Source organism: Miniopterus natalensis, chromosome 2 (genome assembly GCF_054644295.1).
Source record: "Miniopterus natalensis isolate mMinNat1 chromosome 2, mMinNat1.hap1, whole genome shotgun sequence".
In the NCBI taxonomy this organism is placed as follows: Eukaryota; Metazoa; Chordata; class Mammalia; order Chiroptera; family Miniopteridae; genus Miniopterus; species Miniopterus natalensis.
Window position 1 is genome coordinate 159962955 of NC_142082.1, and position 27782 is coordinate 159990736.

Below are 27782 nucleotides of genomic sequence, written 5' to 3' on the forward strand. Positions count from 1 at the left end.
ATTTATGGTATGTGTTAAGATTAAAAGCAACACCAAAACCAAAGAGGAATTAACTGGGTTTGTGCCAGCCTCTGCGTGGATCTAGCTGGTCAGAGGCATCCCCCCGAAGGTGCTTGTGGAAGGCAAAAGTTAATTAATCTGTAGTCAAGGTACTTAAGTGGCTCTCTTGCTGAAACCTTCACATGGGAAATAAATTCAGAGGTCCAGAGGAAGCACCAGTGAGAAAATGATGAAATGTGTCATATCTACCTGCCATTGTTTGGTTTCCTTTAGAAGCCTCATAAGAAACAACACTTTCTTCCTGCTCATGAATGCTGTCCTTTGTATTTTCTTCAGGGTGGCCTTCTGATTTATGATTTGTCATCTGTGTCTCATCTTGAAGACTAATGAAGATAAGATATTTTAAAATTTATTATAGAATGCAATTAATTTTTTCTTCCAATTTATTGTTATTAAAATTTTTTAACCACACAGAAAAGATGCCACCATCCACATTTAACAACTGCTAACATTTTACTTACAATCAATCTCTTTTCTTTATTCCCCTTTCTTATGGAAATTGTAAACATAAAAAAAAATTATAGCGAATAATATGAAACCTATACAGAGTTTCAGTAATTATCTACATTTTGCCAATCTTGATTCATCTAAACTCCGAAATTATTAATTTATTTATTGATTTTAGAGAGAGAGAGAGGAAGGGAAAGACACTGATTTGTTGTTCCACCCATTTATGTCTTCCTTGGTTGATTCTAGTATGTGTCCTGACCCAGGATCAAAGCAGCAACCTTGCCTGGCTGAGCATGGCTCAGCGGCTGAGCATCAACCTAGGATCCAGGAGATCGGGGTTCGATTCCTGGTCAGGGCACATGCCCAGGTTGTGGGGTCCATCCCCAGTCAGGGGCATATAGGAGGCAGCCGATGAATGACTCTCTCATCATTGATGTTTCTCTCTCTCTCTCTCTCTGAAATCAATAAAGATATATTAAAAAAAAAAAAGCAGCAACCTTGGCGTATGGGGAAGATGCTCCAACTAACTGAGCTACCCTGCCAGGGTTAAACTTCCAAATTCTTATTATTTAAAAAAAAATCAAAAAAACCCAAACATATATATCTTTATTGATTCCAGAGAGAGGGAGGGAGGGAGAGAGAGAGAGATAGAAACATTAATGATGAGAGAGAATCATTGATCGGCTGCTTCCTGCATGCCCCCTATTGGGGGTGGAGCTGCAACACAGGCATGTGCCCTGACCAGAAATGGTCTGGCAACCTCTTGGTGCACAGGATAATGCTCATCCGATTGAGTCACACCAGCTGGGGCTAACCTCCCAAATAATTTTGAAAGCAGACATATCATTCAATCTGTAAATACTTCAACTTATATGTTTTGTAAAACTGATTTTATCGATTGGTTGCCTCCTGCACACCAGGAGTCGAACCCTGCAACCTCTCGGTGCATGGGGTGACAGCCAACCAAGCCACACCAGCTAGGGCTCATAGACTTTTTTAAACATTGAGTTTACTGGGGTGACACTGGTTAACAAAACCATTCAGGTTTGAAGTGTACAACTCAACAAACATCTGCACACTGCATGATGTGCCCACTGCCCAAAGCAAAATCTCCTTCTGTCTCATTTATCCCCGCTGCCCACCTCTGCCCGCCTCACTCCTTTCCCTGTGGCTGTCACCATCCTGCTGCCTGTGTCTTCGTGCTGTACATATATATTTTATATACTGGATGTGTTTCCATCTATGCCTATTAACACAAATGCAGCAGAGATATTTTTCTTATCAGCTTTTGCCAAATATTTTTCAAATTCAATTCTGCTATTCATTGAAGAGATAAAGGCATTGCAAATAACATTAAATCATAGCATTTCTTCTTTTCCAGCACTGATAATTTTTTTAACGAAGGTTGAGATTGAGGATACGCACTTAAGGATGCTAATTAACAGCTAAAAAATAAATAGCGCCCAGCCGGGCGTGGCTCAGCGGTTGAGCGTCGACCTAGAATCTAAGCGATCAGGGTTCGATTCCCGGTCAGGGCACATGCCCGGGTTGTGAGCTTGATCAATGGCTCTCTCATCATTGATGTTTCTATATCTCTCTCTTTCCCTCTCCTTTCCTCTCTCTGAAATCAATAAAGATATATTAAAAAAAAAAAAAAAAAAGGTTCAATTCCTGGTCAGGGCACATGCCTGGGTTGCGGGCTCAATCAATGACTCTCTCATCATTGATGTTTCTATCTCTCTCTCTCCCTCTCCTTTTCTCTCTCTGAAATCAATAAAGATATAAAAATAAATAAATAAATAAATAGCAAATGACTATAATTTTTGGAACGATTACAACTTAGACTTTTGATCAATGTCTATCATTACGTAGGCAATACTGAGGTGCTTACTTTGCTATAGCTTATGTGCCTTGTGGCATTTAAAAAAACAGTGCTGCCCAGCCGGGCGTGGCTCAGCGGTTGAGCGTAGACCTGGGATCCAGGTGATCGGGGTTCGATTCCTGGTCAGGGCACATGCCCGGGTTGCGGGCTCAATCAATGACTCTCTCATCATTGATGTTTCCATCTCTCTCTCTCCCTCTCCTTTCCTCTCTCTGAAATCAATAAAGATATATTAAAAAACAAAAAAACAAAAAAAACAAAACAAAACAACACAGTGCTGACTGCTTCCTAGGTGCTAAGCACAGTGTTCAGTGCTATGCATGTATTTTCTTTTTTAAACCTTGCATTGCAACACACTTTTGAGGAAGATATTATCACTATTTTTACAAGTGAGCAAACTGCATCTTACGAAGGTATCTAGCCTACTGGGACTGGAATCCAAGACTTTTTGACTCTGAAGTTCACTATTTTTAAGCAGTTATACAAATGTGTGAACCATTTCTTTTTGTTTTCCTTCATTATTACCTGTATGAAACATCCTCTGGCATTTCTTCCTTGTTTCTTTCTTTATCCATCACTTCCTCAGAATCTACTCCATTTGGCTCAGGCTTGCGAAGTGTTTCATAAAAAACATTTTCACTTTTTTTAAACTACAGAAGAAGAAGAAAGATTTTCTTTTTCAAAGCATTCATACCACATCTAGTATTTATTAGTAAATCTAAAATAATTTGCAAATAAGTTTATTTAAAAGAAATCATATCCTGTCAAATACTTATTGAAATATAAATTTATATTCAAGTTTCTTAAAAATATTAACATTTTTTGGGGGAATTTTTATGTTTATTTGCACCAAATTGACACTCCAGGGAGCAAGATCTCAAATGCTCCTTAACTTTTACTACTAATATAAAGAGTAATTTGCCCAAAAGGAAGAAGCACATTGCTAAGGGGTGTAAGATTCCAAATTTAATTGGGTTAGCAGTAATTGAGTCCAGCCTCGATTGATCATGTTTTAGGTCTTCAATTAATCAAATTATATAAAACCGATCATTTCACTTAGATCTTTGGCTTTTGTGGCAGAATGAAACAGTACTTTCACCCTTATTACCATTTGATCTAATCTTCAAAAACCTACAGCCTCCCCCCCACCCGGGAATATCTGCCCTAAAATAATCTCTCTACCTCTTCGCTGAAATCCGTGTTTTGAGGTTCAGCTTCTTTTAGTCGAACAATTTCTACAGCAGGAGTTTCATGGTTTGGCTTTACATCGTTTTCTCTAATGACAGTGTCCAGGTCCTTAACGTTATCATCCTTCCTTCGAGTCTGTCCAAAAGATACACAGCATTCTTAGAGTCACACTATGCAGCCATTTAGATCACACCTGTCCACACTGAAAAAAAGCTGGATCTTCACTCACAAGGAGGCTTCTTTATGAAAACCAAGCGGAACTGGGTATATTTAATATACATCAATATACTTATATACATTAATTACTTGCATATTAACCATTTAAAATTTTAATACATGGCATATTAACATCTGGAAGTATTCCACACACTTTTTCACCCTCATCTCTTTAATTTTTTTTTTTTAAATTTTATTATTGTTTAAAATATTACAGATGTCCCTTTTTCTCCCCAATGACCTGTTCCACCCTGTTCCTTCCCCCTCCCCAGTCCCTCTCGCCACCACTGTCCATGTCCTTGGGTTGTGTGTATATGCATATAAATTCTTTGGTTCATCTCTTTAATTTTTAAAACTACCCACTTTATAATTCGTAGAATGCAGTTATTCAATAGTTAACCAGCTGCCTACCCATTAGCAATGCCTGCTCTTGATCAGATAAAAAGGGAACTTCTACCAAGACAGGGAGGCATTTTTACCTGATCCATGTCTACTAACAGGGACAGGCCAGAAGAAAGCTACTGAAAAGGTTCGCTCTGTATTTATGCATCAGGGTAACACACAAACAACTAAGAAGAAATGAAATGGTGTCAGTTTAAAAGGCTCAAATTGAAATGCAATAGACAGTAGAACTTTAATTTAGAAGCTCTCTCTTCTGCTACAATTTAGGTCATGTTAAATTAGGCCACAGAGTAATACATTTTATTGGGAGGGGAATTGGGGACTATCTTGGTAACCTGCGTGGCACTTTACATTTGCTGAAAGCACTTTCATCTTCTTAGTTTCTCTGTGAAGGAGAGAGGGCAGGTTGAATCACCACCTGATTTACAGCAGAGGAGACTAAGTCCACAGCTGGTTGAGGGGCATCCAACAAGCAATTCCGCTTTGGTGTTAGAACACACGGCAATTTCCATTGCACTAAAAGCTTCTTAGCTTATTATTATACAAGTTAAACAATATAAAACTGCAGACACGTGAAAACCCACAAAACACGTTAACTATGATTCAAAGATTCAAGTGATTTGAGATTTTCACACAAGAGTGATTAAAAGCAACTGACATACCTGGGTAACCCTGAACGGATTGTCCCGTAAGCCGGAGGGGCTCTGCAGGGGTGACTGGTCTAGAGCGCCGACACCGAACGCTCTCTTCTTCTCCCGTAAGCACGCCTGTTGGTGCCTCCTAATTCTCTCCATCTGCTCTTCCACAGTCATCCTCGGGCGAGTGCTTTCAGCCAAACAGAGCTGTTCCACTGCGCTTCTTGGTCTTTCCTTTAAGTTAAAAATACACATAGAAACACATAGTTATACAGTGACTTCTGAAAGTATATCGAAATAAAACAGGCTCTAAAATGCATTTCTTTTGTTGTCAGAATCAAAAGTGGAAGTTTTGAATGTCATTTCGATAATGCCAAAAGCAAATTATTTTACCCTTTACAGGTAATTGGTGATGCATGGTCTATAAAGGAAAGAAAAAGAGAAGAAAGAGAAGAGAAAGTAGTCAGGGTATTTCTCTCTCTCTCTTAAATACAAAAGGGTATGGCAGCTCTGGGATGATTCTACCCCATGGCCCTGAAAGAGGAAACTATAAAACGCAAACTAGGAGAAAATAAGGGACATGGTTTCTAAATATCAGCGATTTATTTTAGTAAAAATGTAATGTTTTTAAGTCACGTATTAACTGTCAAAGACTAGTAGAGAAAATATCCTTAGTTTATGATCAGTAATAAAACCATCGAAATAATCTATTTTCTATAAATCAGAGGGTTATATTTGAAAACACTACATACATATGGCTCATTTTTATGGTTTACTAAAGGGTTTAAAAACATTAGTCCCATTAAACAACCAATTCTTACCTTTCACTTTCTTACTGAAGATGTAAAATGGTATTGGTATAAGATCCAAAAATAAAGACTATAATAATGAGTCATTATTATTAAGACTATAATACTGAGTCCAATGTTAGCTTATTTTATATAACAGAACTTTTAAAGATGAAACATATTCTAGAAGATGTGGAATTCATAGGTTTTTTTTTTTGTGCCCTCTTGTCTGAATTGGTGGAAAACGATGAAGACATTGGAAGAATTGTCGGAGTTTTTGGGAGAGCCCAGGACAGAGGTAAGTATTCCTGTGACCAAGCACTAAGTCAGTCTAATGGCGAAGATTCTTTTCTCTCCGCTCCGATCTGAACAACGCCTGCAGGGCAGGAGCTGTAACTCTAGGACTACCTTCTACTGTACAGAATAAATACCATAAAGTGCTCAAGTAGAAACTAAAGGGAAAAGGGAAGATGAAAAGGCTTAGTGGGCAGAAACTGTGATTCTCATTTATTTGTAAAATAAAACATATTTGCTTTGGAAAATAATAAAGAAGTAAAAGTAATCAAAGAACTTATATGTTTATAAGCATAACCCATGGACAGAGACACTGGTCTGGGAAGGCCTGCGGGTGGGGTGGAGGGGATCAATGGGGGTAAAAAGGGGACATCTGCAATATTTTTCAACGATAAAGATAATTTGTTAAAAAAAAAAGTAAAAGTAAATTCTAGATACTGACTAGGAGGCTGGCTACTTTAGCACCCTTTCCTTTTATTTTTAGTAATCACAAATGTGTATTCTTCCTGGTTTTTCTATGATTACATAAAAACATTATCACACTGCAACTTACTTTATCAAGCTATTATACGAATCTACTTTTTTCTTTTGAAATGCTGGATATTACTAGTTTTTAGGTCTGTTTTCCAATATGATAATTGGAAAAGAGTATCTCACTGGGGTAGCTCAGTTAGCATTTTAGAAATTATTACTGAGGCTGAGAAATTTTCATTTATTTGTGAACTACTGTTTCATATTTTCCATAAAAACCCTCACCATAGATAATTTATATTTACCCCTCATATATTATGGACCTTGTCCATACATGGCAGGTATTCTATTCCGGTATTGCTTATAAAGGTCTTCCTTGCACCAACATTATATAACTACAGTTTTCTATACCCCCCCGATTTGTTATGTATAAGTCTTCCCTTCTAGTATTTAAGGGAGCTGTAGAAAAAGGTAGTTAAAAAATAATATAAATCCACTAATATCTTTCTGCTTGATCTCAACATGCATTTTTAGTTCTTTTTCTGTTTATTTTCACATCACAATTCCCACAGAAACACCCTCCAATCTGCAAAAAAAAAAAAAAAAGCCTAACTCTATCAATAAACAATAGTGTTCTAGAACCATGACCACTAATGTTAACACTGATACAAGCTATTTATTATTTTTATTCTACAATAATTACTTTTATAAGTCTTTGTAATTTTGGACTAATTGAAAATATAGTTCTTATGTAGGGAGATAAGCTCCCTGAGAATCTTCCCAAGAATAAGATCAGAGTGGTTTAGAGCCAGTTTGAATTAAATGGATCTCAGATGGAAGTGTGAAATACAGGATTTATTTCCCAATCCCCAATTCACATTTCTCAGAGTAACCGAAGGACTGGCAAACTCCAAATCTATCCAGTTGAAAGGCCCTGCAAACTCAGGCTAGCTGGGAAATCCATCAACTTGGGTGACCACAGGACATGTCTATCACTCGCCTCAAGGAACTTCTCAGAAGTGTCCAGGGATGTAACACAGGGCAGTGACCTGAGAATAGGTTCCACCAACTGTGGACTAAGCCCCAGGTCAAAGACGATCATAGGAAACCTGGATTAGGTATTGAGTAGGTTTGTCCTCTCAGGTGCTGATTCTCTGTATTTAATTCTAAAAAGACTACTTTTTCTTCGAGTATGTAAAATTTTGATAGAATACTAAAAATGGACACATATATAGGAAAGCAATAAATAGGTATGAGACTCCTTCTAGAAATTAATTTCTAGCTAAATACCGTTCTTGAATCCATCATCTTCTTAGTTTTCCTTAGGGTTACATATGAGGCTATTGTTGAAGATTCAGGCGTCGGTGACTTTGTTCTTGGAGACACCACTCCAACAGGAAAGTGGGAACCTAAAAATAAAAATAGTAGTCATCTCTCACACAACATCCCTTTCTTTGACATACTTGATTTCTGAGGCTTTTAAAATCACAGTGCAAGTTTATTGTTTGAAAAGAGCCAAGGAAAATGTAGTAGCCTTCCATTATTTATTCTACATCATAAGACAGCCAGTGGTATTCCCAGACAAATTTACGGTTAGATTTAGAAATCAAGTTCTACAGATTAACAGATGATACTAAAAATTAATGCCCTGGCCAGGTAGCTCAGTTGGTTATAGAGTGTTGTCCCGATACACCAAGGTTGCCGGTTTGATCCCTGGTCAGGGTACATACAAGAATCAATCAATGAGTGCACAAATAAGTGGAACAAGTTGATGTTTCTCTCTTTCAAATCAATCAATAAAAAATTAATTATAAAATTTAGTATACTTAATGGATCATATACCCTTCACAACCCTGTAAAAAAAATGTTAAGGAAGGGCAGTACATGGGCTAATTTGCTTCCTCAAGTCCGCACAGCTCAGCAGCATCGTGGCTGCAGCCTGCATTAGCCCTCGGGGGCTGCTCTGCTTCTCCATGGAGCAGTCACTTTTCAGGGGTTGAAAGAGCCTTAATCTAACCTCTCACATATTACAGATGACCAAAAATGGCCGGGAAGGTTTAAGTGATTTAAATGTTTTTTTTTTTTTTACCCAAATGTTCTTAATTTCCAGCTGGTTGCTTTCAATTACATTGTACTGTCTTAATAAAGAATCTACTAACAATGTTAACAATAGTTAACTAAAGTAATAACTGTCACTTTCTCTTTTACAATGAGAAAACAAAAAAAACCTCACATCAACTAGAAAAAAGAAGTGTCTTATCCCTACCCCCACCCCTGGCAAAGACAAATGGTAGGTCAATCACTCACGGCCCCTTTAGGTTATAAACCAAACAATTTGCAGCTTAATGAAGTTTTAATATTATTTATGAACTCTCTGAGTGTTTATTATAGAGTTGTATATTTGAGAATGTGAAGAGCTGAACTGACACAGAACACAGGTAATTTTGCAATTCAAACACAGAAAAGGCTCTCCTATGCCAGTCAGTGGCCGATTTTTAAAAGCCCTACTTTAAGTCACGTGCTACAAATACACCGCAATTGATCTGTGTACTTTGGACAATTTATTTAGATGAGAACTTACGATTAAAAGTTAAACATCCAAAATTTTAAGAGGCAAAACTCTGAGGAAGAATGCAAACCATATTAAAGAATATATTTCAGATGTTTTTATATTTTTTATGAGTAAACACACACATTGGTGGAACAAATGATCATCTACTTCTTTACTTTCATGTCATCACCATTTGAGAAATATCATCATTACCTTTAATAGCCTTTTCTCAACCTTCCTTAAACCTCTTTTATGTTTTTGAAAATACCGTAGAGCTGTAATTTTAATTCAGTTTGACAATCTTTGTTCAGGTGAAGCATTTAATTCAAACACACTTATAATTACTGATATATTTAGGTTTATTTCTAACAACTTATATTTTGCTTTGCATTTTCCCTACTTGCTATTTCTTTCCCACTCTTTCTTCTTTTGGATTAGTGTTCAGCTTGCCTCCCTACTAGTTTGGGAGATCCGCAGTCTACTTCTTTTCTTTATCTTACACCCTAGCATGCATACTTAACTTGTTAAAGTGTAAGTTAGTCAGGATCATTACAATCCTCCGGAATAATACAAGGACCTTAGAACATGTTAATACCAATGAGGCTCCTCCTGTTTTATACGCTACTGTTGTCAAATTTTAGTTCTATGTTTCTTAGATCCCCTTATCTGACTACTTTCCTTCTACCCGAAGTATTACAGAATTCTCCACCAATGGTCGGTAAGTGGCAAACTCTCCCAGGTTTGTATTTACTACCCTACCCCTCAAGTTTTATTCAGGCAAAATGTATATGGAAGTGTAGAGATCCTAAGTGTACAACAGGTAAGGTTTGACAAATGTATGCCTGCACAACCATCTGAGTCAAGATAAAGACCATCCCCATCACCCCACAAAGTTTCATTCCAGTCAATCCTACCCTCTGCCAAAGGCAACTACTTTTCTGCTGCCTATCACCAATGGATTGGTTTGCCTACTCTCAAATTTCATATAAAGGGAATCTTATACCATGTCTCCTTTGTGTTGGCTTTGTTCATTCAACATAATTTTTTTTCATGTTTATACATGTTGTTGAGATTTCAGACATGTTGTATATCTGTCTGTTTTTTAAAAGTAAGTATTGATTTCAGAGAGAGGAAGGGAGAAGGAAAGAGAGAGATAAAAACATCAATGATGAGAGAGTCAATGATCTGCTGCCTCCTGCATGCCCCACACCAGGGACTGAGCCCGCATGTGCCGACCTGGAATGGAACAGCGATCTCCTTGATCACAGGTCGATGCTCAACCACTGAGCTACGCCCGCCGGGCTATTAGTAGTTTTAATTGTTGAGGAGCATTCCATTGTATGGAGATCACAATTTGTTTACCTATACTCTTGTTGACTAACATATGGGTTGCTTCCAGTTTTTTTTTCCTATTTTGAATTAAAGCTGCTATAAAAATCCTTGTATAAGTCCTTTGGAGCAATTATGTTTTCAGTTTTCTTAGGTACAGATATAGGAGTAGAATTACTCTCTATGCTAATTGCATGTTTAACTTTGCAAGAAACTCCCAAACTGTTGTTCTATCCTATACCACCATCAGGAACATGTGAGTTCCAATTGTTCCACATCCTAACCAACAGTTGGGAATCTTTTATGTTTAGCCATTCAAGAAGGTGTAAACTGTGATTTTGATTTGCATTAAAATGCATTTTTTTATGATTAATCAGTTGTAAACTCTTTCATATGCTTAAGGGCCATTTGTATACCTTATCTGTTAAGTGTCCAAGTCTTCTGCCTACTTTTCATTGGGTTGTCTGTGTTTATTACTGATTTACAAGAGATTTGAAAAATATAATCTGGATACAAGGCCTTTGTGTCAGGTATATTTATTGCTAATATTTTCTCCCATTATGGTGGGCAGAAGTTTTAAATTTTGATGAAAACAATTTTCTGTGAGAGTAAGTTGTAAATATTCTAAGTGTTTCAGAATTCACATAACACATTCTCCTACATAACCACAATATCATACATAGTATTACTTACTAGTAGATAATAACTAAAACATATTTAAATTTCTACAATTATTCCAAGATGTCTTTAGACTTTTGCGTCAAATCATAATCCAAGCAAGATTCAAGCACTACATTATATCTGGCATTTTCTAAGTTTTAAATTCTGAATAGCCCCCTTTTACCCATTTCCTTTACAACATTGAAGAATGACCAGCATTTCTGCCCGGCCAGCGCGGCTCAGTGGTTGAGCGTCAACTTGTGAACCAGGAGGTCACAGTTTGATTCCCGGTCAGGGCACATGCCCAGGTTGCAGGCTCCATCCCCAGTAGGGGGCGTGCAGGAGGCAACTGATCAATAAGTCTCTCATCATTGATGTTTTTATCTCTCTCCCTCTCCCTTCGTCTCTCTGAAATCAATAAAAACATATTTAAAAAAAAAAATCAGAGTATACACAGTAAGGGTATTATTTTATGGAATTTATTCATTATATAGAAACTGTATGAAAACTTGTTTTGAACCTTAATCTTTTATGTACAATTTTTAAATAGAAAACCAACAACCAAAAACTGTAAGGTGAAAAAAATGCCTTTTAAAAGTGTGTCATAAACTTATTTCTCAATAAAACCTAACCTGAATTGATATGAAGCTTTTCAATCTTTATCCCACGTAGGATGAATATCCCAGAAATATCAATGTGTTTAAAAGGGGGTGCGGCCTCATGCCTAGCTGAGATGACATAATACATGGTTTGGGTCATCTACCTTTCTAATATGTGAAAACTTCCGAATTCAAACACTTATCAGATTCCACTGTTTTCAGATAAGTGACTGTGGACTTGTTCTTGTACTAGGTCAACATGAAAACTGAATTTATTGCCAAAATTTCTGAAAAACACAGGAGATGAAACATATCCCAAATGCTGACCTTTAACTGACGCTTCTATTTCTGAAACAGGTTCTGATTTTTCTTCCCCATTAGATTCATCAACCTCTGCCACTGTTGTTAACTCTGGTTCACTCTTGTAGAGTCTATAATCTGGACCCTTGAAAGGAAGGTATGAATTAGAAAAACAATTGCTAAAAGTTTCTTTTAAATTTTTACCTATAAAGACCCAAATCAAAATCTAAAAGTTAAAAGTCTCAGTTAGCTATCATGGGTATAACAATTAATTTATATAAGTTACAATTAAGGTAGAAAAAAAAAAGACTTTGAAGTATTTTTAACAGGCAAATGTTTTGGTTTTAAAATTAAGAATATTCCTCCTGGGGATAAAGTCCTTAGAACATTTTTGTCATAGTCTGACAATAATTATATCATATTAACTCAATTAGCCCTATTGACCTTTCCTCATTCTCTCCTCCTTGCTTATTGCATTTTACATTTATTTGTTTAACCCCACACCTCTGCTTCCAGTTTCCATGGGTAATGTCTCTGCTTGGCAATGTTTAACTAGACTGAACTGCCCACACCCCAATCCTTTTATCGCTCCTGGTAATCCTTTTTGTTTCTCGCTTCTTTGCGATCTAAAGGTTTCATTTGCCTGATATCCTGAAATAGTATATTTAAAATACGACCCGTTTGCCAAATACAAAGTAACCATTCTATAGAAAAATATTTATGAAAAAATATGAAATTATGGAAGATTATTAAAGCTGTGAAAATATTAAAAAGTGAGAATGATACAACCAAAACAGCAAAAAACAAAAGGATAACATTATAAACAGAAAAAGCGTTGGCTAAGAGTGGTGTTATTAAAAAAAAAAAAAAAAAAAAAAAAAAAGTCTGAATGTAACATAAATTCACTTTCAAAAAAACCGAGAGGGCATGTATAACTGATTGTTCTGTGGCTACTGCAGCCACTTACACAGTGGGATCCATTTCTTGTGTATCCTTGAACCTGATGAGTCTTCTTGTCTTCAGGCAGATGGACTGGGCCCCTGCTATAACAGAGCAAGGAGCTGCTGTCACTGGGCAGAGGGGGGACTATGGGAGGCTGCTCTGTAAAGTCATAGGACCGAGGAAGTGGAGGACGAGGTGGGACTACTTCCTCTTCCTAAAGATTGTAGAACAGTCACCTTATTTAGATAAGCATACTGAAGTAAGTGTATCTAAATTCTCTGCAATGGTAAGTCAACTTAAATTAGCTTTAAGGCAATTAAAGGGACACTGCCAAGCCCAAAGTCTCATACTGAGAAGTGAAACATAAAATGCTTATGACAGCCAATATGGTTTTCAATACGGTTGCATCTCTTTTCGGTAACACAGGCGAGCTTTACTCTGAAGCTCAACATCTAAACGGATGTATGAAACTACTGTATTTCATTTTTAAAAATAGAGGGGAAAAAAGTAATTTGAAAAATCTCACTGCCTATTTTTTTGGACAATGCTTAAGGGCAAAAAAAATACACATTTCTTTTTGATTGCCTTTTATACATAATTTAAGACAACAGATGCTTTCAGTTCGGTTGACAGTATCTCTTTGTAGTTGCAATTTCTTTATGGTATGCATGATACACAGCCAACTTATCTATCAATCATCCTACAAATGTTACCACGTATAACAATGATAAATATTCAAATTACTTATAGTAGAGAAAGTATGACAATGTTAAAATTCTAACCGATGAAAAATAGTGATTAAACTCTTAGCATTAAGGGAAGAAAAAAAATCACATTTGTTAGAAGTACCAAATCACCGAATCAGTGAAGTTTCATGATTAAAACAATAACTAGAATATATTTAGAAAACATTTTTTCATGAGTAGAGAACACAATTCTAATTCATGTTTTAAACATTTGAAATAATTTATAGTTAGACAAACAATTCACACTTACCTCATTTTTGTACTTAACTGCTGAGAAAGTCTTTGATACTGCCATACCTGTTAAAAAATTAAAAAGACAACGTACTAAACATCTTTTCAAATCTACAGAAAAAGGGAATAATTTCATTTCACTTATTTTAAATTCAGCCTTCAGTTTCCAATTCCTCACTTTTTAATGTTTTCAGAACTTGATACCAATTACATTTTAAAAAATACACATTAAAACAACTAGTTTAGCCCTAGCTGGTCTGGCTCAGTGGTTAGAGCGTCGGCCTGCGGACTTAAGGGTCCTGGGTTCGATCCTGGCCAAGGGTACATACCCTGGTTGCAGGCTTGACCCCTGGCCCTGGTTGGGGCACGTGCGGGAGGCAACCAAGCCAAGCCCTGTGTCTCTCTCACATCGATGTTTCTGTCCCCCAAGCCCCTTCCACTCTCTCTGAAAGAGAACGGAAAAAATATCCTCAGGCGAGCATTAAAAAAAAAAAACCCCAAAACCCCCACAACTAGTTTAAATAAGGGTACAGGGAAATGAGTTTTTTCCAACATTTACTGGTGTAAGTACATTCTGATATAATCTTTTAGGAGGGCAATTTGATGTGCCTATCAAAATGGAAAATGCGTGCTCATTTCCCACTTCTTGGAATCCATAAGTACTAGCATATGTGTTTAGTTATATACACAATAATGTTCGTTATAGCATGGCTTATGACAAGAGAAAACAAACTCCAAAACAAAAACATGTTCATCAACACAGAAATGGATATAGTCCGTCAATACAATGAATTTTAAAAAAAATATGTTTTTCTTGATTTTAGAGAGAGAAAGAAGGGAGAGGGAGAGAGAAAGAAAAATGGATCACTGGCCTCCTGCACACCCCCTCCTTGGGATCAAGCCCGAAACCTGGGCATGTGCCCTGGCTGGGAACAGAGCCCACTGACGTTTTGGTGCATGGGGCGACACTCAACCAAGCCACACCAGCCAGGGCTGTACAAGGAATTCTTACACAGCAATTACTGTATTGTAGTTAAGAACAAAAAAGCAAATAGTTGAAAATAGGTATAGTATAACTCCATTTTTTGTTGTGTGGGGGAAGAAATCTCGTAAAACCAACACTGTTTGTGTGTTTATAATTACAATACACAAAAACCATGATTTATTTTTGAGTGGGTAAGGTTGGCAGAACTTTTGCCTTTTTACTTTATAAACCTGTGTACTGACTCAATGATACCAAGAAAAGTGCCCGTTCTCTGAAGTCTATTAAAATAACAAAGGTAACACAATGCTCTGTGTCATCCCATTTAGATATAATAATATGGTCAATTACTGCGGAACACAATACAAAAAGCTAACCTACCTGTTTCTGTAGTGCCTCTTTGCTGTTTGTGCTTACTCAGTCCTTCCATGACATCTTGAATTCTCCAAAGTTCTTTCTGAATCTGTGCACGCTGAATTCCTGCTGATTCAGTCTATCAGTAAAAACAAACCACATAGAGAAAAAAATCATTAAAGTTATATATTCTACTAATTATGTATTTTAAAAAGAGAATTTCAGTGGCAGAGAGAAAAGATAAAGCAGAGAAAAGAATCTGATTTTTCACCCTTAAGTGTACTATTTCACATCTCCTCGATAAGCTTTGCCTTGTGTTATTTATGACTCCAGGAAGGAATACTGATCAGAAGGGACTAAAATGGGAAAGAAAAAAAAAGCAAAAGGAAAACAGAACAAAATAGAAACTCTCACTCCCTGCCCCCCCCCCAAAACAACACAAAAAACATATCTGGAAAGTATACTAATTTCCTAAATTCTAGAATACAAAGAGACATACCCCTCACCTCACCCCCAAATTAAAATGTATTTAGGATTGTTTTGACTCATGGAGTTAAATGTATTTGCAGAATTCATTTTCAATTTTGGAATCGTTTTTTTAAAAATATATTTTTATTGATTTCAGAGAGAGGAAGGGAGAGGGAGGGAGAGACAGAAACATCAATGATAGAATCATTGATCGGCTGCCTTCGGCACGCCCCACCACTAAGGATTCTAGCATGTGCCCTGACCAGGAATGGAAACTCGATCTCCTTGGATCATAGGTTGATGCTCAGCTGCTGAGCCACACTGACTAGGCTCAATTTTGGAATCTAAACTTATCATTGCCGTTTTTATTTTATTCTAAGTTACAGCCACTTTCTTACTGCTACTACCCCAATTTCATGCCTTCAGGCTAAGTACTCTAACAGAACCCAAATTAAGATCATATTGGTTTTCAGCAGGACTGTACTAGAACTCTATGACTCTTACTGGTAGATACTTAGAGTAACAATAAATATCATTTTTAGTAATAGAACTTTATTTTTAAAAAAAGGCCATGAAGTATAAAACCATCACATTACCTAGAAAAACATGTTTTTCACTAAATATCAGTTTTTGACAACATTAGGTATCAGAATATAATCAGTATTTCATTAGTAAGCTAAAAAAATCCTCCGAAGGGTAGAAATAAGTTTTCCAAATCTATAAACATAAGGACTACACGCTAACACTGCCTCAAAAAGGCATTGCATACCCTTAGTACCCAGTTTTCCAAGCCACAGGCTGAAAACATCAAAGTAAAAGAAGAAAGCACTGACATGTGACCCAAGATGATGACAGCCCAGAGATGTAACTTAACACTGATATGGCATACAGGGGGCGAACAGCAACTTTAATATCTGACACTTGCACATGTTCTATATAGAATATGTGTTACTTTTGCAACAATTAAAATATTATATATATGTATTTTTGCCTGTCTGAAAGGTACACAGCGATAATGTCATTTTTATTTTGCATTTCTCTGATTACTAGTGACTTTGAACAATATACAAACACTTGTTAGCAATCTGAATTTTACTTTTTATAAATTAAAACTACTCATTTTCTTTGTTCATTTTGTTGATGTAATGTTTCTCCATATCAAAAAAATTCTTTGCAAATCTAGATAGTAACTCTTATTGAATTCTAGTAGTCAAGATGCTTCTTTCCAGTATGTCACCCATCTTTTGAGTTTGTCAATGTTGCCTTCATCGTTTAGTTATTTAACAAACACTTATACAGTATGCTTTATGTGCCTGATGCTATCCTAAGTACTCCAAAAACATCAACACATTTAATCATTATAACAGGCCAATGGAGGTAGATACTATTATTATTTTCATTTTACAGTTGTAGAAACTGAGGTGTAGAGTTGTAATGTAACTGGTCTAAGGTCACATGCGCAGTGGTGCTTCTCACAAAGTGTGGCTTCTAGTTCTTTACTTTTACTTCACGTTCGTTACTTTTTTAAAAAAAAATGTGCTCTTTATTATACCTTAAAAATATTAGAATAAGTTTGTTAATTTTTCCCCCCCAAAAGTTTTGGAAATTTGGCTGAAATAGAATTGAGTTATAAGGAAGAATTTTCATCATGATATTTAGTGTTAAATCAGGCCACTGAACATAGTATACCATTTACACTTTTCACTTATTCAAGCCCTGTTTTACGTCCTATAATGTAATAATTACATATTTATGATGAACATTTTTTGTTAGGTTAAATCAGGGTTGGCAAACCCTGCTATGACCTGCAAACTGAGAATGGATTTTTATATTTTTAAGGAGCTATAAAAAATAAAAACACCCAAAATTATGTGATAAACATACATATATATATATCTGCACCATTTAAAATATTTACTATCTGGGCTTTTACAGAAAAAGTTTGCTGACTCATGGGCTACATCTTAGATAGTTATAGTTTTTTCCTATTGTATTTAGTATTTATTAGTGTAACTTAACTTGAGTCTTCAATATATGTCATAGCCACATATAGCTACTTAAATTTAGATAATTAAAATGAAATAGCATTAAAAAAAATGCAGTTCCTCAGTCACACTAGCAACATTTCAAGTGACCAACAACTGTATGTACTTAGTTACTACTATACAGAGTGGGGCAAAAGTAGGTTTACAGTTGTAAGTACGAGAAACAGTTTATTCTTGTATTATTATTTATTACTGTATTATTTATTAATTACTGTAAACCTACTTTTGACTCACCCTGTATTAGACAGCACAGATAGAGGACAGTTGATTTTCTATGAGTCAACCTTACTAACCTATTTAATAATCTGTTGTATTGATTTGTCTACTGAGTCTGCTGGGCTTCCAAAATGCAGATGGTCAGATTTATACAGGGCCACAGCATGAAATGATTTAAAAAAATTTCTTAAACAGCCTGGCCGGGCGTGGCTCAGCGGATGAGTGTCAGCCTAGGATCCAGGAGATCATGGTTCGATTCCTGGTCAGGGCACATGCCTGGGCTGCGGGCTTAATCTCCAGTCGGAGGAATGCAAGAGGCAGCTGATCAATGACTCTCTCATCATTGATGTTTCTCTCTCTCTTGCTCTTCCTTCCTCTCTTTGAAATCAATACAGATATATTAAAAAAAAAAACACACTTAAAAAAAAAAAATTTCTTAAACATGTACTGTCTCCATTTATCAAAGAAAAGCTTTAGGACAGGTATTATTCTTTTTCATTTTATAAATAAAAAAACTAACACCTGGAACTTGATCCCAGATCTGCCTGTTTACAAAACTGTATTCTTTATTCCAAACTGTGCTGTATCTTCCCCTATTCTAATAATAATAGGCTAAATGTAGTTTGTTAAAAAAGAGACATTTAATATAGAATGAATGAGTAAATAAGAATAAATAGAAGAAAGAGAAAATATCCATTATTTCATAAATTCATATAATTAAACACCTCAGTACCAAGTGACATACAGTTAGCTAGGAGCACAGAACACTACAGGGCTCACACCATGTACCTGACAGAAGAACCTTTTTTTTCCCTTTTTGGTAACTTACCTGGGGGGAGGAGGAGAGGGAAGGGAAAAGGAAAGGCACCAGAAAGGAGAGTGCCAGAATAAAGAACTTTTAAACAATGAGCGATGGAGTACCTTGTGAGATAGTAAGATTCCTGTCATTGAAAGTATTCAAACCCAGGTCTTAGGTAGCCAATATTGCAAAACCTGCTATGGGCATACACAGCTCTAACAAGGTGGGCAGCAGTCAAAACCAGTTAAAACAATGTAAAAAACATGAGAGTTTTGTACCTGAACTTCGCCAAGGCGATCTAGCTGCTCTTGCATCTGGTTCCTGGTAATAGTTACATCGTATTCTAACTTATCATATTCTCTCCATGCTCGTTCCAGTTCCTAAAAATCAGAGAGCTTTAATTATTCTAATGGACAAAATGTGCTTTTATACTGTTATCACTGCAATTATGTAGTTTACATTGGGCAAAATAAAAAACCTTTATATTCATTTTCCTTTATTGTTTAAAGCATTATTTTTATATGCCTTGGTTAAAATTTTTCCATGAATAAAAATACTAAATATGCTGTATTTTACCATATTAGGTTTTCAATAACACCAGAAGCCTTACATGGCTTTACTTAATTCAGCTAACTACACAGGCCAGTGAATCCATAGAGACTTAACACAGACACTACCCACCTATACTTCTCTCCTTTGGAAAAACCGTCACCCTCAAACCCTAAAACCATACAGAGGTTTTTTCATACTTGGTCTTTAACTACCTATTATCTATTGAATATAGAATGATCCTACAAACGCTCGAATTACACCATCATTTCATTCTGTTTTAGGAATGCTGTTTGTGGGAGTGTTGGTATTCTTCTATGGGTTGTAGTTACCCTTCAGACATTTTAGAGAGCGGCATGAGGTCAAGAAATTGGTAAACTAAGGGCAGGGATAATATTTCGTTACTATTTTATCATCAGTTATCTACTGTGGTGCTGGTACTCATAGGTACACATAACACAAACAACAAATATTTACTGAATGCTGTTGTACAATGAATTAGTAACTCTTGTCAAGAAACTCCCGTGACCAGGGATCTCTTGTCTTGAACTGCTGCGACTGAAGATCCCCTGGGAAATGGCCGTTTAAAAACAGCAATCATCTGGAGATAGGAAAGAGGGTACTGAGTGTGGAAGAAAGTTAAATTTGGCCATTTGGGATAAATGCTTTTCTGGGGGGAATATTTGCTTTTTGAATTTAAGATTCTCCTTAACAGGTTTTACAATGAATTATATTTTTAAAAAAGCAGAGATAAACCACTGATTGATTTCAGAGAGAGGAAGGGAGAGGGGGAGAGAGAGAGAGAGAGAGAGAGAGAGAAAGAGAGAAAAACACCAGTGATGAGAGAGTCACTGATTGGCTGCTTCCTGCACGTCCCCCACTAAGGATCAAGCCCGAAACCTGGGCATGTGCCTTGACTGTGAATCGAACCATGATCTCCAGGATCATAGGCTGATGTTCAACACCCGAGCCACGCCGGCTGGGCACCACTGAAGACTTTTTTATCATCTCTATATTATATAGGTAGCTTAAGGAGTCTAATAAGCAGATTTCATAATGAATTAAATTTTAAAAAGGCAAAGTGATAAAGGACTAAAGATTTTTATCTCATCTATATGGTATAAATATTAGCCTCCTTACTTGGCTTCAGCAAACTCTTTTTACCTGAATAAATAAGGATATTATCTCCTCTAATAAAAATAGCTTCCAGCCAGCTTCTAATTTGTGCACATCACAAAAACTGCAAATTTAAATAGTGGCCTTGCAAAGGCTTCTGGAGGGTAAGATGAAGATAAGAGACCCGGTGCCAGCCCAGAGATTAGGGAAGACGGTGCTGCCAAGCTAACACCTAACCTCTGGTAGAAAAGCCAGAGTTCAGGGTGGGCCCAAAGGCACCACACAGGCAACTGAGTATAAGCAAATTTTAGGATGGTGTGAATCTGAGTATAAGCAAATTTTAGGATGGTGTGAATCCTTGTCTTTCTTACAGAAACATATGAGAAAGAGAGATTGAAAGCTAAAGATTACTTTACTGAATAATGCTGAAGGCAAGAAAAACAAAACAAAACGAGAAAAGTGATTACATAGGATAACAACCAGAAAATGGGAAACTAAAACATAACTGATTCCTATTAAAACATTTTTAATAAACTTCCATCAGTGCTGGAGTTAGCCTTGGGATGAAACAAATTCTAAGCCTACTAATGAGATTTAAGTGTACATCCCTAGCATTTCCCCAAACAGGTACCAATCATGAAACAGTTCTAGCATTTCCCCAAACAGGTACCAATTATGAAATAGTTTCCAACAAAATTCTGATTTGACTCAGGTTATCACAGGGATACTGAAGTTTTCATTAGCTTGGCACTGACAGCTTAACCCCATTTCCCTTTCAAATCTCATATTCCTTATCCCCTAATTCTGGTCAGTCAGTCTGTTCCATTTCTTGCTTCTCCAGACATGTCTCCGACATTCTCATTTCTGTGATTTGAAGCATTTTGTCCTGTATGGACCACCTTTCACTCCCCCCCCTTGATTCCTATCCAAATCCTACCCATCATTACCATCTTGCAGACAACATTTCAGGTGTATACATTTTCTTTATGACTAGGTTACAAAAATCTATGTAGATCTAAGTCTTCAGGACTATGGTTAGAAGATCCAGATTTGTGTTCTGGGCATAACTTTGAACTGGATGTGGTTCTGATTTCAAGGGGACCACAACTGGAAGGATATTAAATTCTCAAAAAAAAAAAAATCTATAAATATACAGTGTGACTAAGAGACTAAATGAGATAATTTAAATAACTTTCAAAATCAGGAATAGGTATATTAAATATAAGGTGTTTAAGAATCACAAAATCTAAGTTTTGATTTATTTTAAACCATGCTGTACTCCTTTAAAAATAGCTCATGCTTGGAATGTTATTTTATGTGTTTAGAATTGGAGCCGTGTTGAGACTCTGGTATCCTGCCAGCTTGGAAAGACCTCTCTTAGTTAAGCTATAATGCCTGTGGACCTTTTTAAAAGGTAGCTGCTCCCTAAAGAGCCCACTGAAGCTACAGACAAGGGTGTGTTAGCAGTTTTCTTTAACAGGTGGCTTTTGCGAGGATTTCTCTTTCAAAGGGCTGCTTGGGCAGGTGCTCTTACTATGTTTAGAGATGACTGCATCATAGGATCTAAAGCAGACTGTTTAGACTCATAAAACACTTAATTTACAAACTCTTAAGTAAGACTTTTGGATTTGGTAATCCTAAGAGACTCTTTATAAAGCGACAAGACTGTAGGTTAAAAGGTTCTACTAATTATATTTCTTACTCAAACCTATCATCTAAACTTAGATCACACTGCAGCTACGAAATGGTAATGTTGACAGTTTCTTAAAAGCATTTCACAGGTGCCTTTTATTGAAATGGCTGGTTAAGTGAACCTAATTACTACCTTCTCAAAATTACCCTAACTCCCTTAAAATCCAAAAAGTATTTATTTTCCTAATACAATGAACTTTATTTAAGGATATTTCATTTGCATAATATGTAAACAGGAGTATTTACCTTGTAAAACAACTATTTCACAAAAAAACAAAATGCCTACTAATTAGAGAAATAAAGACCACCCTTTGTTTTTGATATTAATAACAAATTAATTTCTTGTTATAATAAAGAACAATCCTAAAGACAGTCTAATCAAATAGAAATATACATTAAATAGAAAAAAGAAAAAACTGCATAATATTTCAGTGAGTCTTACTAGTAAGAAAAACAAACCCTGCTACTTACAGCAGTGGCTCTAGAAAGTTCTCGACATGTACTGAGCAGGCCGTTCTGTAAATCGTCCCTCTGTAACACCACAGTCTGAATGGCTGCTGGGTTATCGGCATTCATTTCTATCTCTTGGCTGGCTGATAGCAGAGCTTGCTCAAGCGTGTACTATTATAATAAAAATAATTACATTTAATGTTCTGCATCATTGAATGAATTCTTTTTTGCTTTAGTTATCACAGTGTCCTGATAATAACCATTAAAGTAACATCAATTGTAGATAATAAACATAATTGTCCTACTTTCTCCTTGTGGAGTTGCTGAAGTTTCTCCTCCAAAGCATGTACCACTTTATCTTGTTCACACAGACGGCTTAGCTTGGCCTAGGTTGTAAGAGAAGATATCCTTCGTTAGCAATTTTTTCTCCCATTATTGGAGGTACGTTAGTCATCACTCCTGTAACTGGAGGTGATTATAACAAGAGAACACATTTAAAACAGTTACGGAACATTTAATTATATGTCACTCTTTATTTCAATGAGTAAAATAAAAATGTAAATATAGCTTATAAAAGATAGAATGCTTAAAACAACATATAAAGTGATAAAGCATTTCAGCCATACTATTTAACCTAAATAATTCAAAATATTCTTAGTAATCAAGCAGTCTCATATGCTTTATACAAATCATTTCAACATGGCTATGATTTTCCCCCCTTTCAAACTATTGGATAGAGGTTAAGTGATATATGCAGCCCTTAATTAAAACACCAAATGGATTCTGTTTTTGTATTCTTAAAATTACGCTCTTATGTTCTTAGAAAAGAATGTAAATGAAAGATTGCTTCTAACTGCAACAACACAAATAAAAATGTTGCTAGTGGTGAAAAACCACTTGCAGTAGTTTTAATGTTTTTTGTTTTTTTTTAAAAAACATATCTTTATTAATTTCAGAGAGGAAGGTAGAGGGAGAGAGAGAAACATCGATGATGAGAGTCACTGATCGGCTGCCTCCTTCACGCCCCGACTGAGGATAAAGCCCGCAACCCGAGCATGTGCCCTGACCGGGGATCGAACAGCAAATTCCTGGATCCTAGGTCGATGCTCAACCGCCGAGCCACGCCCGGCCAGGCGTACTTTTAATGTTTTAAATTCTTGGCACTACCCCACTTTTTAAATTATGAAAAACAATTGCACACTAGTAAAATTTCAGTATCATAATAAACCAGTTCTCCAAATTCTGAAAAACCTTAACCAAACTCTAATAAATATGACCCAAACTTTATAGCACAATGAAAGCACTAGGAGATTTCACTTTCTTTTCTATTTATCTATTAAAGTACTATATCATCTTTGTTAGACAAAACTCAAGCTACACCAAATGCAATACAGTGGCCTCCCCTTCCATGGGGCATGAGTTCCAAGACCCCAGTGGATGCCTGAAACTGTAGATGGTACCAAACCCTAAGTATACTATGTTTTTTCCTGTACATACACACATTTTTACGGCTTAACATGGGCATATCTGAATTGCCAGCATCACTACTCTTGAAGTTTGGGGCCATTATTAAATAAAATAAGGGTCACTCAAACACAAGCACTCAACACTGGCTCTGATAACGGAGATGGGTACTAAGTGATGAATAGGTGTGGAGACAGTGGACAAAGGGGTGAGTCACCCCCTAGGCAAGAAGGGTGGGATGGCATGAGGTTTCATCATGATACTCAGAATGGGATGAAATTTAAAACTTATGAACTGTTTATTTCTGGAATATTCCATTTAACATTTCAGACCGCAGGTCACTGAAACTGCACAAAGGGGGGACTACTGTACACTGAATTGAGAAAGGGGTACAATTCAATGAACAAAACCAGGGGGAATGAGGGAAAAAGAATGAGACACCAATAGGAATGAATGGCAAGCCGCCGGCCTGAAGTATGATTAAAAAATACTACATTTAAACAATGAAAAAGGAAGGAGTAATAACAGAATTTGTAGAGGCTGATACTTTCTCCAAAAGGCTTAGACAATTTCACTTTGTCTCCAGTACCTCCATAATTTTTAATAAAACAGTCTTTTACTTTCCTTTATGTGATTCTTAATATAGTCAACTGCTAACTATGGGGGTGAGGGTAGGAAGAGAACGACTGCGGAGTGAGCGTTTAATTGAATCTAAGTGCAAAAGAAGAAAATGCTAATTTATTTGATGTCATTTTGGAGGCCAGCGGAAGAGAACTTTTTGGTCGTGCTTATTTACAATGTTCTGGCAGAGAAGACGACAGCACTGACACTATACAGCAAAGTAATACTTACATCAATATCTACCTCGTCAGGTCTGTATTTGTACAGGGTGCCTCTGCACTCATCTTGTGACAGCTACAAGAAAAAATGTCATATAGCAACTTTAAAATTAATATTTAAAAATATACTTACTTAGCCTACAGTTAATATTTTAGACTTATATAACAATAATAAAGATGGGATTTTAATGACTCTCATACTTTCATAAGTTTAATTCAAACAAAGATCATTACAAAAATAGAAAAATATTTAACAGTGATACAATATGTAAGATACATAAAAATGATGTTAACTTTAGCTTATCAAACAAAATAATAAGCTGGTCAAACAAAACTATACAGCACCTTACATTTTCCGTTTGTAAAGACACACACTTTAATGGAAATTGACAAAAACAATCATAGCAACTGTTTGAATCAAATATTTGAATCAGGTATATTTCAACAGTCAAAACTGTCCTTCACAGTATACACATAATCACACAACTGTGTATGTGTACACCCAAATGTCAACACATCTTACTACAATTTTACTAACAAAGCCTGTAACATATTGTATACATATACATAATATATAAACACACATACACAATATAGACTTATCTTGTTCTTCTGTCTTAAGAACTAAAAGATAATGGAGGAAAAGTATGGGTTTAATTGAAAAGAGGAAAAAATCATTCAAAACCTCATAAAACCGAAAGCCTGTGTTATAAACTATGATAGTGAAATTTCATAAAAAGCTCTATGTGTTCACTGAAACCATTATATTGTAAATAATTATCAGTGTATTTAAACATGGTTTCTTCAGCTTCTTCCAAATATCTTTTGGTCAAGCAAAGCCTCGTTTCTGATTGAGCTTACCGAGATTTCAATAGCCACCCCCAGTCAGTTACACCACAGATCACATCATAGCCTTGGCAGTCAATATTTTACTCTCTCGCACTTTTTGACTTTATATTGTCTGCTAGACAGTAACAAAAGCACAGTAGAAAAATTTAATTGGGGCTCACTGCATGTTTATGAAATGGCAGACTTTTTCTCAAAGTGGGGATGGGAGTAGTGTTTCCCAACTACAGTCTAGATTAGAAAATTAAATTTCATATATACGCATAAAAATGTATAAGAATGTATAAATTGTAACTATATATGCCCCTTTTTAAAGAAACTGCTTGACAGCTACATCTTTAGAAGGAGCCATAATTTAAACAGCAGATAATTTTGAATGGATCTGGAAATGTGGGAATCGGGAGGTTAAATGTAAGCATTCCAAACATACAATAATCATCCTGGATTTCCGTGTCTCATTTCAAGACATGACTTTCACGTACCTCATGCAAATGAACCTGTGACTATTTAAGGGTATGCACAGTGATTATTAACCACAAAACTTTCATAGAAATGAACGTCACATGAAAAATGAATTTAATGACCAAAGTCAGGATACTTGTGCACTATTTTAAGATAAAGATCGCTGAATATGTCCTGTCACTCTAAATGAAAGCACCTAAATCCAAAAAAAGAATTTATACTCCTATTATTAAAAAAAGTTTTAAAATGCCTAGATCCATGACAAAAAAATGTAAGGTGACAAAATTAAATTTTCTCATTTATAAAAAGTGAAAGATATAAAGCCTTTAGCTACTAAGTGTCCACAAAAACTTTGCTTATTTAATATTTAAAGTTAAATGCAGAACAGCTTTACTATTCTATGGAATATGTAATTTGAATATAACTAGTGGATAGTGCGACATACAGATTGAAATATGAATTGTATCCTATATCCCAGGGTCAACAGAAAAAAGACAAGTAATTTTAAATAAAAACGTAGTAGTGTGTAATAAATATTTAGGATATTTGTATAACATTTTTATTTAGGAAATATTATTGCATATTCATTTTTTATCAATTGGCATATTATAAAAAAGAAAAACATGTACTGTGTAGTTATGATTTTAGAGTGATATATCTTTATAGATATCAAAATATATTATCTCCACAAATTAAATTTTTGTTGTGCCTATTTTTTAGTACCCCTGAAAATTTTATTGAAACCTTTTATCAAATTATTCAATAAAGATATTCATCATTAGATCCAAGTTAACAAAAATCTTAAAATAATCAACCTTCTACTATACATTGCTTTTACCTGTCAGAAGAAGAGTATAAGAAAACAAGGTTATTCTTTAAATACTTAACTTTTAAGCATGGCCTATTTTTTCATTACTGACAATAATTACTGAGGCTTTTCTTAAGAAAAGATGAATATAATTTATTAAAAAAAAAACAATATGAAAATCCTACTAAAATGGTACCTAATAATCTTTTAAAAAAATACTGGCTTGGAATTAAGTTAAAACAAAATTAGTTTTGTTCATTAAAATTCAACTTTCTACAGTTTCCCCTTTTATGTATGTGACATGTACATACATACACAAACCCCAAAAAGGATTTTCAGGAAAATAGTTGATAAAATTAAATATTATATCCCATGAGGATTAAAAAGTGCTCACAGGGCTCTAAGTATTTGCTAATATTAGTGTGTATGTTTTAAAACAATTATTTATCAGGTGATTAATTTCACTAATTATATTATACAAACTCTGGTACAACAACGTAATTATAAAAGGTGGTAAGATGATTTATAAATGCAGAGGAAGTTTTTAAACTTGATGCTTACTGCCTTAGCATTTGTTTTCCTTCAGTTTTAGGTCTTACTTATTTGACTAATTTTAAGATAATTACTGCCTAGGCAATTTCTTCTAAGAAAATGCCAATATAAAGGTCCTCCTGAAAGAAAACCTGAAGTGCTGTCATTCAGAATTACAGGTCATCAAACATTACATTGTCACTATATTTTCAGCTACATTTCAGGAGCCATTAACAATGTATTGTAATGCAATGTCAGATAAAGCATAACAGTGTTCAATATAAAATCGGAAAAAGGTTTTCTTTAGATGATAATATGATAAAGAAAACCTGGAGGAAAAAAGTCTAATTTCAATCTGTGCAAATTTATAAACACAGTTTAAGGAATGTGTCTGACTGTAACTTTTATCCATCAACA

General features: G+C 35.6%; 1 protein-coding gene across 4 annotated transcripts in view; it reads right to left on the reverse strand.

Moving 5' to 3' along the window:
- PLEKHA5 (pleckstrin homology domain containing A5) overlaps positions 1–27782 on the reverse strand; it is a 198964-nt gene that overhangs the window by 3828 nt on the left and 167354 nt on the right. For 3 of the 4 annotated variants that reach the window (XM_087814772.1, XM_016197418.2, XM_016197420.2), the window contains 12 exons: positions 24732–24794; positions 22721–22801; positions 22437–22586; positions 18887–18988; positions 15108–15219; positions 13764–13810; positions 11853–11970; positions 7677–7795; positions 4861–5067; positions 3575–3715; positions 2918–3042; positions 250–383 (listed from right to left, as the gene is read on the reverse strand). In XM_087814772.1, the coding sequence (XP_087670898.1) occupies positions 250–383; positions 2918–3042; positions 3575–3715; positions 4861–5067; positions 7677–7795; positions 11853–11970; positions 13764–13810; positions 15108–15219; positions 18887–18988; positions 22437–22586; positions 22721–22801; positions 24732–24794 (1399 nt within the window). Of the gene's footprint in view, positions 1–249; positions 384–2917; positions 3043–3574; positions 3716–4860; positions 5068–7676; positions 7796–11852; positions 11971–12792; positions 12982–13763; positions 13811–15107; positions 15220–18886; positions 18989–22436; positions 22587–22720; positions 22802–24731; positions 24795–25306; positions 25343–27782 lie in introns of all 4 variants that reach the window. The other variant, XM_087814773.1, reaches the window with a different exon arrangement.